This window comes from Taudactylus pleione, unplaced genomic scaffold (genome assembly GCF_031769625.1).
Source record: "Taudactylus pleione unplaced genomic scaffold, aTauple2 ptg000016l, whole genome shotgun sequence".
Taxonomy (NCBI): Eukaryota; Metazoa; Chordata; class Amphibia; order Anura; family Myobatrachidae; genus Taudactylus; species Taudactylus pleione.
In genome coordinates this window covers 48,109,414-48,125,523 of record NW_028284418.1, presented here as the reverse complement: position 1 = coordinate 48,125,523, position 16,110 = coordinate 48,109,414, and the positions used below count along the sequence as shown (strand labels likewise).

At 43.3% G+C, this 16,110-nt stretch overlaps 1 protein-coding gene across 2 annotated transcripts in view; it reads right to left on the bottom strand.

Moving 5' to 3' along the window:
• Positions 1–2,143: 2,143 nt before the first annotated feature.
• DNA2 (DNA replication helicase/nuclease 2) overlaps positions 2,144–16,110 on the bottom strand; it is a 66,901-nt gene continuing 52,934 nt past the window's right edge. The window contains exons 15-21 of one of the 2 annotated variants that reach the window (XM_088476219.1): positions 15,856–16,049; positions 7,336–7,425; positions 7,043–7,244; positions 6,241–6,330; positions 4,546–4,728; positions 4,288–4,433; positions 2,144–2,917 (exon numbers count right to left, since the gene is read on the bottom strand). In XM_088476219.1, the coding sequence (XP_088332345.1) occupies positions 2,872–2,917; positions 4,288–4,433; positions 4,546–4,728; positions 6,241–6,330; positions 7,043–7,244; positions 7,336–7,425; positions 15,856–16,049 (951 nt within the window). In that variant the 3' untranslated portion in view covers positions 2,144–2,871. The remainder of the gene's footprint in view (positions 2,918–4,287; positions 4,434–4,545; positions 4,729–6,240; positions 6,331–7,042; positions 7,245–7,335; positions 7,426–15,855; positions 16,050–16,110) is intronic. The other variant, XM_088476227.1, reaches the window with a different exon arrangement.

The following is a 16,110-nucleotide window of genomic DNA, read 5'->3' as shown; positions in this document are numbered from 1 at the left end:
ATATAATGTACAATATATTGTTCTGACAGGGAACGAAATGATATATCGCGCGGATCATATAATGTGTGTATGTCAGATTGCGCATGTACGAAGGTCATTTTTTGCATCGTCCCATTTGCTGTGCTGCACAGCAGAATGGACAAAGTGGTGAATGACGCCGTGCTGCTACATACAGCAGGGAACTATAAATTGCGCGGTCGTACATCGGAATATTGCAGGAGGAGTCTATAGCAGCAGTTTTCAACCGCTGTGTGCCACAGACGGTTGTGTAGTGTGGCATGGTGCGAGAGCTGCCACTCACATTATAGAACGGACCAGGAAGCACTGCTGCCGAGCTTCTCTGGGAGCTGACGCGCCTGGGCCGTAAATAAACGCAGTGGCGTGACATCACAGGACACGCATGTCGTGTTGTCTGTCTGCCCGGCTGCCTTCGCCAGTCACCCAGCCCTTCCCTCCCGCCACCCGAAGCAATTCACCCAGCCTGCCTTCCAAAGTCAATCAGCCAGTTATCCCACCCGGACACTGCTGACAGCTCTGCAAGCTGCTGACAGACGGCTCAGCACTGTGTGCACCTTCAGCCGATGAGGAACAGGTAGGTCCAGAAAAATTTTCATTTATTTTTTTTATTTGGGAGCCAGTGTGATTTGTTTTTGCGGGGAGCAATGTGGATTATATTTTTGCTGTGTGGTCAGCAATGTGTTTTTTTTGTTTGTTTCTGTGGGGGCCAATTTATGTGTGTTTTATTTCTCTGGGGCCAATGGATGTGCGTTTTATTCCTGTGGAGGCCAATGTAGTGTGTTTTGTTCCTGTGGAGGCCAATGCAGTGTTTTATTCCTGTGGAGGCCAATGTAGCGTGTATTATTCCTGTGGAGGCCAATGTAGCGTGTATTATTCCTGTAGAGGCCAATGGATGTGCATTTTATTCCTGTGGAGGCCAATGTAGTGTGTTTTGTTCCTGTGGAGGCCAATGCAGTGTTTTATTCCTGTGGAGGCCAATGTAGTGTGTATTATTCCTGTGGAGGCCAATGTAGCGTGTATTATTCCTGTAGAGGCCATTGGATGTGCGTTTTATTCCTGTGGAGGCCAATGTAGTGTGTTTTGTTCCTGTGGAGGCCAATGTAGTGTGTATTATTCCTGTGGAGGCCAATGTAGTGTGTATTATTCCTGTGGAGGCCAATGTAGTGTGTATTATTCCTGTGGAGGCCAATGTAGTATTATTCCTGTGGAGGCCAATGTAGTGCGTTTTTCTTGTGTGGGAGCCAATATGGATGTTTTTTCATAGGTTGCGCACGGTGTATATCGCCAGATGGTGTGCCTTGGCAATTTTAAAATCTTGCGTAGTGTGCCTCGAGTTGAAAAAGGTTAAAAATTAAGAATCTAAAAGGAAGCAGACGCCTCCTGACAGCAATTGCAATCTGAGTGCAGCGTCCATAGATGCTAGATCGGATCACCATCGCAACCAGCTTACTCAGGCTGGCAGCTTGCGAGGCCAGGAAATCTTCAGTATCTTTTTGGATAAATAGTAAATAACATAATAATAATAATAAACACCAGTGAAATTCTTTTCCTGCCTAGGTTGATGTACAGTATAGTTGGTCTTTGCTGTTAGACACATGTATTTCCGCAGTTCATAAGGTCAGGTTCTCTCGGTTTGTTTGTGTTTATACATTGGGGACATGTCTGAGACATTGGGGCAGATTCAGAGTAAAACAAAAAGGGGTAACTGTGCACCTCGGTAAAGCCATGTTGCACTGCAGCTGGGGCAGATTCATACTGTGCTCTGTTCTTGCTTTGCTCTCAACTCAATGTTGCTACGAGGTGCAGCTTAAACTCTGTAGACAATTGGGATAAAATGGTGTAAAAATGCCACAAATAAAACATCCATGTGACTTGGCTGTAAAGTGTCGTACACAGACTTACAGTAGGACACTTATGGTTAGTCTGCACTTCGCAGCTATATCGCCACTTACGATCACCGAACATTGACATTTGGCAAAGTGTCGCAGGTTTCCATCACCACCTTCTATTAGCAAATCTTCTATAATTAACAACTATTGTTTCTTTTAAAAATAAAGCCAAGATACAAACTGCAAAAATGAACAATTTTATTGAATCAAAATTCTAATTACTTAAGAAACCTTATAAAAATAGTACAAAAATATTTACATCTATATCAAAGCTTAATTATTGTTGACATGAGACTAGTTTATACATAAGCAGTAATAAATAATAGAGCTTCCTAGGAGACATCACATTTTAAACATTAATCACACAAACTACTATATATATATATGTGTAGAAATAATGGCGGCACTCACAGGATTTTGATAAAGAAGACTCACGACTCAGGAAGGTCAAAGTCCTGTGAGTGCCGCCGTTATTTCTACACGTTTGGCAGCTTTTCCATTGGAGGGCACCCGGGCAAGTACCAGTCATTTTTGTGGAGTGCCGGCCATGTAGTGTGAGTGTGTGTGTGTGTGTGTGTGTGTGTGTGTGTATGTGTGTGTGTATGTGTGTGTGTGTGTGTAAGCAGCATTATCAGGAGTTGTGTAGTGAAGTGAAATACAGAGTTGTCTATCAGTGCATGAAGGGGGTGAGGGAGGAAACACCAGCCAGTACAATAACCTGCAGCAGCTCAGCAACACTAGACAATGGAATCATCACCAGGAGTAGGAGTGACAATGCTGCTCATATATGATCAGTACATAATACCAGACATGAACAGTGTGTAGTCAGCGTACAAACATGTCCAGATCCAGGATCCGTGTCTGCAGCAGTGACTGGCTTCACATTAAGCACAATAAGTCCCTCAGGAATATAAAGTAAAATGGGCAGCAACATCATCATCATCATCATCATCATCTTGTGTGCTCAGATAGGGAAATGCTCATGGGCTCCGGGGGGAAGATTGAGAATGTTCTGGCGTCAAGGACCAAAAACAATTGACGAATATTACCAAATGTACGGGGGTTCATCTCCGTGTATGGCATAAAGGAAAGAGACTGCCTCCATCATTGCGGTATAACAATACTTTCTGAAGAAGAAACCTTGTGTGGTTGGTGATCACATCAGCCTGTATCTCAGCTTATCTACAGCTGCCCTGTTCCCCTAATCACCCACTAAGCTAGAAGCAAGGTCATCATTGCACAATATCCTCTGGAATGGTTATACCCATGAACAATGGGCCTCATTCAGACCCGCTCGCAAGCGGGTCGATATTGGGCCCTGCACAGGCGCAGCGGCCGCACGGCGCGTGCGCAAGCCCCGGAGCAAGAGAGAAATTCTTTCTCTCCGGGACTCACTACAAAAGGGGCGGCTGTCGATGGTGATCGACAGCTCGTCCTGTTTTGTAGATGGGGCGCGGCTACACAAACGGAGGTGTTCCCAACATCGGGATGTCAGTGGTGAGCTTCCGGCTCTAATAGAGCCAAAAGCTCACTGGGGCTTGCGGGAGACTAGACCCTACTAGAAGGGTCTCGTCGCAACCCCCGATGGTCGAGATGGTCTTGACCATCGCGACCATCAACCTGGCCGCTCGCTAAAGCTGTGGGTGGTCACCCACAGCCCAACGAGCGGCCAGGAGGCCGGGTCACAAAATACATGCGGCCGCGAGCGCCTCTGAATGAGGACCAATGTGTTTTGTGCTCTGGAGCCTCCTAAAGCTAAAAGGGAGGGGGTTACCAAACAAACAACTGTTTCTATATGGATTATATGGGAATTTAATAATAACCCTACTGGGATATCTCCGGTCCCCCAGCAGCGCTCACACAAGGTAGTTTTGTGACTGATATGAGCAACTTCCTCAATTTGAACTCTCATTTGATGTTCCGGCCTCTCTAGACATCACTTAAACTGTACAATCATTGGCAGCTACAACCAAACCAATGTTCCCTGTAAGAATGTAACGAATGCTAGGGAAGTATTGTACTACCAGCCCCAAGACAGAACACACAGTATAAAACAAATAGTGAATAGAATGATACTATAAAAATATGCCCAGTATTTAAATAACTGACCTTTGTCCCAACCCCTTTAATACATACATACACCCTAGAATTGTAACACTAGACAGCCCACTAAACCCGGTCAGCCCTAATTCCACAGGGAAATTTAGCATACATTGGCTTCTATGTAGCTGTTTACATTTCCAACAATTTGGCATGGCCGAAGACTCATTGAGGCCAGGAGTTATGAAGCGGAGTAAGGATAAAATATAATTTGCCCTGGGTAAGGAGCAGAATTGTCTCTTGTCACATTAGCATAGTGCAACACCACAAAAAGGATATGAGATTTTCACTCCTCAGATGGCAAATCAGCTTCTCCAAAGAATCAAAGCGGGAGAGAGTGGGGACACAGCCTATCATGACCAGCTTGTGCTTGGCTCGTGTGAGAGCCACATTGAGCCTCCTCCAGTCCTTCAGAAGATCTCCAAGCTGTTCAATAGATAATATGGATCATGAAAATGTTTTAATCATGAACCAAGATAAACAGACAAATGGTGTTCTCAGAAAGAATTGCTGAGAAGCAGAATAAAATGATACTTGCCTTTCCATCAATATTGCTTCTAACAAATGACACAATGATAATACTCTTATCTCTTCCTTGGTATTTATCTACAGTGTTAACCTCTACAGTGCTGGACGATAACTTTGTGAAATAACCAGAGATCACTTTTAATTGCTGACGGTATGGAGCAATGATCCCAATGTCCGAGGGTTTGGTTCCAGCCTTGTTAAGAAAAATAAATACCGGTATCCATTCGGCATTACATATTAAGGATTACACACAATCAATATAATCTTAAACAGTCTCCAGATATATTACATTGCTTTTGGATATTCAGGAAACATTCACCAAAACACTAAGTAAGGGTTTCCCAAACACTGGAATGATTCAGACCCGCACGCTAGATGCTTACGCTCGCACCCAGCGTATGCAAATTCGACACACACCCAGCAAGGCATAAGCATGCCCACTATGTCTTGGCGTGCGATCGCTGTGTGTATGCAGACGCCCACCAGACTGTCTTAAGATGCCCACTTGCGAACGTCATCTCCAGGAAGTGTATGCAACCATCGGTACATCGGGTACCATCGGAAGCGAATGCAGTGCTTGAGGATGACTATACCCTGCCGCAAGCACTGCGATCACTTCAGTGTGAAATACAACCAGGTGACGTCTACTATGACGCTGCCTGTTAATTATGTACGCCTCTGAAACGGCGTTAAGATGCTCATGCACACCTGCGTTCGCACCTCCAGTCCCCCGTTTCTAGTGGCCAGCCCCTGTTACCACCCATAAATGGCTTCTCCTGTCACTCACGCTGCTGGGCAGTCTATGTGCAGCGACCGAACACTTCTCGCACTGGTTCGCGCACGCGCACTGCGAAAGCATGCCCACTATGTGAAGATCGGCAAGCTACTAGCGAACGCATCTTAGCGAGGGGGTCTGAATCAGGTCCCCTGTCTTCAAGACACCCTAACCAGAGTCAGAGAGAGGCTGGCCGGGCTGAGTGACGGGGGCGTGACCTAATCAGGCATTTTTGCAGTGCCGCTACGCGCTGGGGAGGGGGGCATTGTGAGCCCCTCAGCCCTGCGCAAAGTCAGGGGGACACAATCAGTGTGATCACTCCCCCCCCACAGGCATAGGAGACTGCTGCAGCTGCTGCTCAGCAGCCGCGAGCAGTCTCCCACTGCAAGCCCGGGCAATTAGTACCCGCTCCCCCCACCCTCTCGGCGCCCCTGACCCTAACAGTCCAGGTTTTAAAGAAAGCCATATTTGTGCACAGATGGCATAATCACACTGACTGCGTTACTAATTAAGTCACCTGTGTTGTGACGGCAGATCGGGCAGTCTGTATGCAGTATAGCAGTCGATCTGCAGATATATATATCGTTTACTTGTGTACCCCCGCCTTTAGTGTGCTTTAAAGACCAAGTTTGGGAACAACTGGTTTAAGTCATTGTAACACTAGACGTATACATACATTAGCCCATATAATAAATCTGCAAGTCCAATGACCACCCAACTACATTTGTGACCAAAATTTCCAATCTTACATCCAGCAGTGGAAAGAATTACAGTACCTGAAGACCAATACAAAACTAATAAGCACAACATATTTTCTAGCCGATAAAAGCCAAGCGATAACTAACCATCATGTCAGCACACACATGTAACAGGGCCAAACACTGTGTGCTGCCAGCTGGTGTATGCTAATCTGTATAAAGAGTCACACACCTTTAGAAAGACAGAGGTTAATTGAAACACCAATTTAGCTTCAATCCAATTACTGACACCACATTTTTCTTCTGTTTCAAGAGCAGGGATCTAGAAAACACAATGGAATAATGTACCGTGCAATCAGGTATTCTGTGCTTGGTGACATTAATGTGAGTATAATGAACAGAGATTAGATAGTGTAATAGATACATGTTTTAGTAATAGGAAGGGAAGTTGTTGAGCAGCATGGAGTGTAGGGATCCTCAGAGATAGATGGAGTGTAGGGATCCTCAGAGATAGATGGAGTGTAGGGATCCACAGAGATAGATGGAGTGTAGGGATCCACAGAGATAGATGGAGTGTAGGGATCCACAGAGATAGATGGAGTGTAGGGATCCACAGAGATAGATGGAGTGTAGGGATCCACAGAGATAGATGGAGTGTAGGGATCCTCAGAGATAGATGGAGTGTAGGGATCCTCAGAGATAGATGGAGTGTAGGGATCCACAGAGATAGATGGAGTGTAGGGATCCACAGAGATAGATGGAGTGTAGGGATCCTCAGAGATAGATGGAGTGTAGGGATCCTCAGAGATAGATGGAGTGTAGGGATCCACAGAGATAGATGGAGTGTAGAGATCCACAGAGATAGATGGAGCAGAGAGGGATCGCTAGAGATAGATGTTGGAGTGTAGTGATTGTGTGTGGGAGGGTCTCACCTGTAGCCATTTATGTGCTATGGATTTTCTGAAAGATACTGTGAGAAGCATGATATGTCTGTGGTACAATGTACCATTGCAGGATTATGTAATGACACCTACCTCCTCTGTATTCAGAAAGCAGACAGGGTTATTTGGCTCCAAAACATCTTTGACCCATGCACTTTCATGGGTCTCCCTGAATTCCAACTCCAGCTTCAAAGATTTGAGATTAGGCAGTTGGATAATGGCTGTGGACACCCGATCAGAGGCACATTCCAGACGCCCTTCATATACCAGCTTATTGCTCAGAGCCATTATCTTGCTGAACAGGAAAGAAATAGGAGACTGTTCTATATTAACATTCAAGTAAACTAGGTGTAGCACCTTGGATGGTAACACAGATTGCTCTTTACCTATTCATACGAAACTGCACTGTCAGCTGAACTACAGCGTCCTGGTTCTTCTCCAGCCTTTTGAACAAGCTCTCACTCATTCCCAAATCTCTGGCAAAATAGATGGAATTATACAATGCTGAAGCAGAAGTATAGAAAAAGGAAAAAAAAGGAGCGTAATCCTGTGATGTGATGACCACTACCAAAGTACAACATTCACAATTTAAAAAAATAAATGTTAACATGACAGTATACCCAATAAAGAGCAAATCCAGTCATGCTAATTTCCTGCACATGCTCAGTACACAGAGGAATCAGCCATTTTGTGACTGTCATTGTTTACAAGACTGCAAATTACAAGGACCAGTGACCCATCACTTTTATTTGTTTCCATCACATACGCACAAGACAGGAGGTACTGTATAACAAGCCATACAAAAAGCAGAACAAGTGCCTGCATGAGACAGAGGGTAGAAAGGACCCTGCATTAAGAGCCTACAGTCTAGCAGTGCTTTATGGCTCAGATATATAACTAGAGTAGACCACAAAATAGCTGATCCAAAATGTAACCCAATGATATCTCTGGTTCCTAACGAATTGCACTATTCTAATATTGCTTCAGCTCACCGCTGTGTGTATGTGATGGGTGCAATATAACAGTCATCGTTTTTTCACCTGTTAATACTCCAAGCTACAGTAAAATGCCACTATTAATACAGTAGTAAATTGGAGGGCAGTACATAACAGAGCCTACAGGTGTCACTATTGCTGAAACTCAGTCATACATTTTGCATTTGTGACATGAAGCTACAGTAAAATGCCAATAGTAATACAGTAGTATATTGGAGGGCAGTACATAACAGAGCCTACAGGTGTCACTATTGCTGAAACTCAAAACTAGACTTCTAGTGAAAAAAAGTATTTAGAGCCCAAGCAGTTATATCACCATATAGATAACAGATTATGTGCCAAAGAAAACAGATAAACTGAATCTTTAAGACGTCTTTGTAGAAGTATAGCAGGCTGTGAAAGACAGCACTAACTGGTTGTATTGTGCAACACCTGTCAGTCTGGCATTTTTATAACATGTACTAAAATGTGTTGGCAGAGTACACACGTTCATACACATATACAATGCAGGAAAGAGGTCTGTCATTTTCAAACTGTGATTTCAAGATGGCCTCCTCCATTGCACTTCATGAAGTAATATATATATATATTTGCACCCGCCTTACCACCTTTCTTTCCTCCAACTCATTTCAATCTGGCTTCCGTTCTCTCCACTCCACTGAAACTGCCCTCACTAAAGTCAGCAATGACTTCCTTGTTGCCAAATCCAAGGGCCACTACTCCCTACTTATTCTCCTTGACCTCTCTGCTGCCTTTGACACAGTGGACCACCCTCTCCTGCTGCAAATCCTTCACTCCCTTGGTTTACGTGACACTGCCCTCTTACAGTAGGTGTTCCCCAAGGTTCCGTTCTTGGACTACAACTATTCTCACTCTATACGTCCTCTCTAGGTGAACTCATCAGCTCTTTTTACCTCCATTATCATCTCTATGCTGCTGATACTCAGATCTACCTTTCCTCCCCTGACCTCTCCCCCTCTCTCCTCACTCGTATCTCCAACTGTCTCTCTGCTATTTCTTCCTGGATGTCCCAGTGATTTCTTAAACTTAATATGTCAGACTGAGCTGATCATTTTCCCACCCTCCAACATAACCTCACTTCCCACTATTTCTTTAACAATTGATGGCACAATTATCTCTTCTAGCCCCAAAGTGCGCTGTCTTGGAGTTATCCTGGACTCCTCCCTCTCCTACAAACGACATATCCAGACCCTCTCACAGTCCTGTCGTTTCCATCTCAAAAATATTTCCAAGATTAGACCCTCTCTCAGCCAGGATGCCACCAAAACCCTCATGCACTCACTGGTCATATCCAGATTGGCCTCCCCAACTCCCATCTCTCTCCTCTCCAGTCTATCCTCAATGCTGCTGCTCGACTCATCTTCCTCTCCAAACGCTCTACATCTGCCTCCCCTCTCCTACAAGCCCTCCAGTGGCTCCCCTTCCCTTCTAGAACCCAATTCAAGGTTCTCACACTTGCTTACAAAGCCCTCACCCATTCACATCTCTGACCTCATCTTCCTCCACTCTCCTGTCCACCCCCTTCGCTCAACTAAATGCACACCGCCTCTCATGCCAACTGATTACTTCCTCCCACTCCCGCCTCCAAGATTTTGCCCGTGCTGCTCCCGACCTTTGGAACTCTCTCCCTCTCCCTATCAGACTCTCCACCTCTCTACAATCCTTCAAATGGGCTCTCAAGACCCACTACTTCATCAAAGCCTTCCAGCTCTCATCCTAACTTGCTGCAACATGCTCCTTCCTCCGTTTACCCCATCTGTATCACATCTGTTTGTCTGCCCCTACCCTTTAGAATGTAAGCTCTTACGAGCAGGGCCTCTACCCTCTTGTGCTTCTCCCTACTTTACTTTCATCTACTTCTTACCCCCCACCAGGGCACCTAACACTTGGTTGCTTACGGTCTGTTGCATATCTGGGTGTTATGGTCACTAATGTAGCAAAGTATATTATCCATGTCCTTGTCCTATTTTGTACTGTAAGTCAATTGTCAAATTATTTGTTTATTTACTTTGTAAGGCGCTGCGGAACACTTGTGGCGCCATATAAATAAAGAATAATAATAATACAAAAACTCAGGCCAGCATTAAGATATTTTGATTAAAAAAAAACCAAAACATTTTGTTTAGACCACAGGTTCGCAAACTCGGTCCTCAGGACCCCAAACAGTGCATGTTTTCCATGTCTCTAAACAGAATCGCAAGTGAAATAATTAGCTCCACCTGTGGATCCTACAAAATATGTCAGTAAGTAATGACTACACCTGTGCACCTGCAGGGTGACCTGGAAAATGTGACCTGTGTGGGGCGCTGAGGACCGAGTTTGAGAACCACTGGTTTAGACCATTACAGGGCTTTAATGTGATAAACACCATGACTAGGATTAAGAAAGTCAACGTTTCAAGGTCTCAGACTTAAGCAATTACAATCAGATTTCCCAAACAATATATGGGTTACATATTTTCACATACTTTGTATTTATTCCTTGAGGTTTAAAGATTGTCCATGACAAATGTCAATTTGGGATCTTCGCTTTTAGTAATTTATTATGGTGACCATTTCTGATTTGTACATATTTTGTAGTCAAATATCAAAAATATATTTTTTTTGACAGTTTGTTTCTGCATGCTCACAAGTGCTAAAATGTTTGGATTTTTGACATATTCAAACTATAACTCAAAACCTATACAAGATGAATATTACAAACTCAAGATTTCCGGTCAGGTTTGCTGACCCATTGGGGCGATTTAATTGTTTATGGGCGGTGTTAAAATTAATAGACGTCCAGTGCTGCAAATCAATTGTTATGGGCACCCATTAATTATCATGTCATTGTGCCCTATTAAACTGGGTTAGCGGTCTAAAGTCCTGGTTAGGGCATACAAACTGCTGTTTAGGCGCCTTAACCACGGATTAATCGCACATTCGTGCTCGCACCCTCCTGAAGGTGCGAGCAGAAATACTGGTGCCCGAACAGAGCAACAACTGAATTGCTTCGTTGGGTGCCCAAAACATATAGCCGCCCAAAAACAATTTAATTGCCCCATTGAGTATACAGAGTGCAACAAATTTGGAAAAGTAAAAGGTAAAAAAGAATTTCAAAACTATATTACTTGATGTGAAATGACCTGTAAGTATAATGATAATGTTATGATCTTTCAGCCCATAATGGTAGTAGACTGTGCCAAAGGTCCATGACCACAACAATGGTCAATTTGGTAAAATGCCCAAATTCATTGTATCCCTCCCATCCAGGAACTACTCACCTCCCCTACACTCTTGATAGCACCACGCTTTCCACCATCACTCAAGTCCACTGCCTGGGCGCCGTTCTCGACTCCTCCCTCTCCTTGATGCCTACGTGCAGTCTCTCTCACAGTCCTGCTGCTTCCACCTTAGCAATATCTTGTTATTTCCCACCTAAACTACTGCAATCTCCTCCTCTGTGGCCTTCCTCTCTCCCTACTGAATCTACCCTTAATGCTTCCATCCTTCTCATTTATCTCTTGCAGTTCCACATCAGCCAATGAAGCAGATTACCTTGCCCATCCACCAAACAATTGCTATCCTTACCTTCACTGATAAAGCCCTCAATATCCCCATTCCTACATCTCCAACCTCAATTCTGTCCACACTCCCTCTCACACCCTCTCCGATCCTACACTGACTGCTGAATTATATGTAAACAAACAATTGTTCACACATACCTCATTCTATATGATGAAGGCCCTTATCAGGTGTTGCTGATGGGCAGCAGTAACATCTATGAGGAACCAGTCCCTAGCTTACCTAAAACCCATGATATCCAGTCTCAAGAACCTGTATTGTTACATTACCTTTGCCTTTCAAACCTCTCCCTGTAGTATATCTTGAGCTTTGATCACTGTAAACATGTGATGTGAATTCCAACAAGAATCCCATGTCAAAACAAAAGCAACATCCCCCGTAAATACTGTCAGTTACTTGTGTGACAGCATAAAAAGTATATCATTAAGCATATAGCACAGACAAAAACCAACGTATTTTTACAGAAAAACCTACCTCCAAACCTTAAAAAAGGAGTGTTTGGTATTTTATATGTAACCCTTCTCTTCCATACACAGTAAAATAAGTTATTTTAATTTTAACATGATCTACAGAGTAAAATCAGTAAGTATTACGTGTTACACATTACTCCACATGGATAATCCCTTACATCAGGCATGTCAGACATGCGGCCCAACTCTATATTTTATGCGGCCCAGGCCGCCCTTCATTCTCCCCCCTGCCGCGAACGGAGCTCAGTTCTGATTGGGCAGTGTTAATGTATTACATTAAACATGGCTGACGAGGGAGCAGCAGCTCCTTCCATAAGCCAATGCTGAGCCGCCAGTTACCGCTGCCGGTCCCGCCCCCTGCCCTTTTGCGCCCTGTGCAGACGTGGTGAGGAGAGGAAGACGCCATCACCACTGTCTGTTCCGCGCCCCTGCTTCTCCGTGCATACGGCTTGAAGAGAGGAGGACGCCGCATCCTGGCTGCCCGCGCTATGCTTCCTGAAAAGACGCTGCATATTGGTCAGTGTGCTATTACGGATCCAAGCGGCTTACTGGGGGCATATTGGGGGGCATTACTACTGGGGACATTACTCGAGGGAGGGGAGGGGGGGTGCATTACTACTGGGGGCACTACTTCCGGGGGCATTACTATTGGGTGCTCTACTACTTGAAGGTGGGGCATTACTATTGGGGGCACTAATACAGAAGCATTACTAATTTATACAGAGGGTACTACTACAGGGGAAATTACTACTGGGGCCACTATCACAGGGGGCATTACTACTGGGAGCACAACTGCAGGGGTATTACTACTGGGGGCATTACTACTAGGACATTACTATTGGGGCACTACTTATGGGAGTATTGCATAGGGGTACTGCATAAGGGGCACCACTACTGGGTGCACTGTATAAAGGGCACCACTACTGTGGGCTCTGCATATGGGGCACTGACACTACTGGGGGCTCTGCATAAGGTACCTATTGCGCATACCCCCGTTTGTCACATTTAATAAGGACCCTCCACATGTTTGTTGCCCAGGGGCCCCCACAGACCTTAATCCGGCCCTGTCAGGAGTTATTAGGAAGACGTTGGCAGCAAAGTCCCTCAAAATATGATCAATAGTGCCACAACTGTTCCATAGCACCAAACATAGGATAGACACACATACAAGATTAAATAGGTACAATGTCGCTATACTAGTTACATTGACGTTCACAATTGAACATCAATAAATAATAGGTTGGAGAAGGGGATTGATGGGGAATGGAACAATCAGATGAAAAGGATTGAGTGCCCAAGCCTCTTTAGGGCCATGGAAGTACAGGGGTGGTGTAACTACATAATTTTTCCTCAATTTTGCATCTTGATTTGCTAATCGTGTACGAAGTCACTAATAGTGTACGAAGTATTTAGGATTAGTATTTTTTTTTAGTGACTTGCACCTTGCATCATTATGCTTAATCTGCTACTTTATATCAATTCCTTTCCAACATAAAAATACTAATCCTAAAACTTCACAGGTGTTACTAAAAAATTATATCACACCTTAGTGTCTTATTTTTTGACATGTCTGCCTTACATATATCTATTATAACCATATTTTTTAATGAAACCTGATAACCTTAATTACAGTATTTCATGCTTTTCTTTGTAGTTGATCAAACCTGTAAGTTGTTTATTAATGCATACATTTAGCATTTTGGCTTTTCTGTGTGGTAAATAAAATTAATTCTACAGATGTGGTTACATATACCTATCCATCACTAGCACCATATAGCCCCGTTTTGCGCACCACTGACTTTGCAACATGCAATTTTTTCTTAAAAGATGCGTCTTAGGCCGCGTATCCACTTGTAGATTTTAATGTACGATTAAACGGTAACGTTATCATTCAATCGCTCATTAATCATGCATGAATCGGGCGATGCACGCCCCTGCTGGTTGTTTCAGACATCAATCATTGCCCGAACATGCTGGTAAATCTGCCGATAACGACAGATTGGCCATGTTCAGGGATGAGGGAGGGTGCCTGCACTGAACGACATATTGTTCAGTGTAGGCACTACAGGGGATAAGGAACGACTGTACGATTACGATGTCTTAATCGTACCGTCGTTCCAATATCTAGTAGTTGATACGCAGCTTTAGGGCCAAATTCAATTAGCCGCAATAACCCATTTATGCGTGTAAATTTGACTTTTTATGGGCCACATGAATTTTAATCTATTCAATTGGCATGCGTAAATTCTCTATGGGATTTAACACTACTTTTTTCGTGATCCTCTGAGCAGGTGAAAAGTTGGGGAAAATACCCATTTTAAAAAGGTACAAATGTGGGGATGGTTCAGAACCACAGGGACACCCTCTTATGCACTCAGAAGCTTTTAATTAGCTTAATGTGGCCAATAACGACATGCCATTTTTGGGGTGAAACATTGCAAAAAGCAGAATGGGTTACAAGATGTAGGACAGGTATTAGGGGGTGCTGTGTGAATGGGACAGGTGTTTTTAAGCTTGCAGGTGGGAGTTACAGGTGTTTTTGTTTAACACATTTTTAAAAGTAGCTTAAAATGACATCTACTTACAGCCATTTTTATCTAAAGCATTTACACTTGCTTTCTATCATTGTTTCATGGTTATTGAAAAATGCATATACAGATGTGTCCTCATAATATTGTCTCAATGCGCTACACAGCACAGCTTGCCTGGCATGAGTGAGCCGCCAGGTCCAGTGAGAGTCTGCTAGCCCTGGGCGTAGTCTTTTTTTGCAGAAAATGTGTCTAAGTCACAATGTGATGCGACTAGGATGTACCAGCAGAATGCGCTGATTAATATGATATGCGATGCTTGTATATCTGTGTGAGCAGATTAAGCATAATGATGCAAGGTGCAAGTCATTTAAAAAAATAAAAACTAATCCTAAATACTTCGTACACTATTAGTGACTTCGTACACGATTAGCAAATTAAGATGCAAAATTGAGGAAAAAGTATGTCATCTGGGTAATCAGGCAAAAGACAACAGTCCTATATGAGTGTCTCATACCACTCATATAGGACATGTCTTTATGCCTTATTACCCAGATAACATAATTTTTCCTCAATTTTGCATCTTGATTTGCTAATCGTGTACGAAGTCACTAATAGTGTACGAAGTATTTAGGATTAGTATTTTTTTTTAGTGACTTGCACCTTGCATCATTATGCTTAATCTGCTACTTTATATCAATTCCTTTCCAACATAAAAATACTAATCCTAAAACTTCACAGGTGTTACTAAAAAATTATATCACACCTTAGTGTCTTATTTTTTCACATATCAGCAGGCTTCCAGCAATGATCAGTTTATGATGTATGACATGGACATGAGGGGAAGGAATAATCAGTTTGGTGCTGATCTGTCCAGGCAAGCTCATTGTGCTCCCTCCCATTAGTTAAAATAATATAATTTATGGAAAATGTAACAAAAAGGTCAAAAAGAATACTACAAATTATATGAGAAACTGGTAAAGCATAAGAGGACACGGTCTGGACCCAATTGCTCTGCTGATCATAATTAGCCCACACCTGCTGTAACCAAATTTGTCAACCAAATTGTTAAAATGAAAACATAAAATGGATCACTTGTAACAACAACATGCTTCTTAACTGGACAGTTGTACAATATAATTCATACATTATAAGAGATACCAAACAGCTTGGAGAAGGTCACAACTATTCAATTATGATATTCCATATAGATTAGTATGGGTCAGAATCTAATTTTGATATACATTTATTGGATAAGTAGAGGTTCAAGAAGAATACTAGGGTAAGAAGTAACATGCAAAGTATTCCAGAGGGACACAGTGAGATTACCTGGCTTCTGGGCTCTGAACCAGCGGGGGAAGTTGTTGATGGTCCCCCACTAACACAAATCTGTCTGCGAAGAACAGAGGACCGAGACAAATCGGCTGGCTAATCTGAGAGGCTTCATCCACAATGCAGAAGTCAAACCTTCTTCGGGTGAAGATTGGATGATTGACTCCCATACATGTGGTCGCAACCACAGGCTAATAAAAAATAATTAGAACAAAAGATCATTAGATAAAATATAAAATGAGTGACGGTACC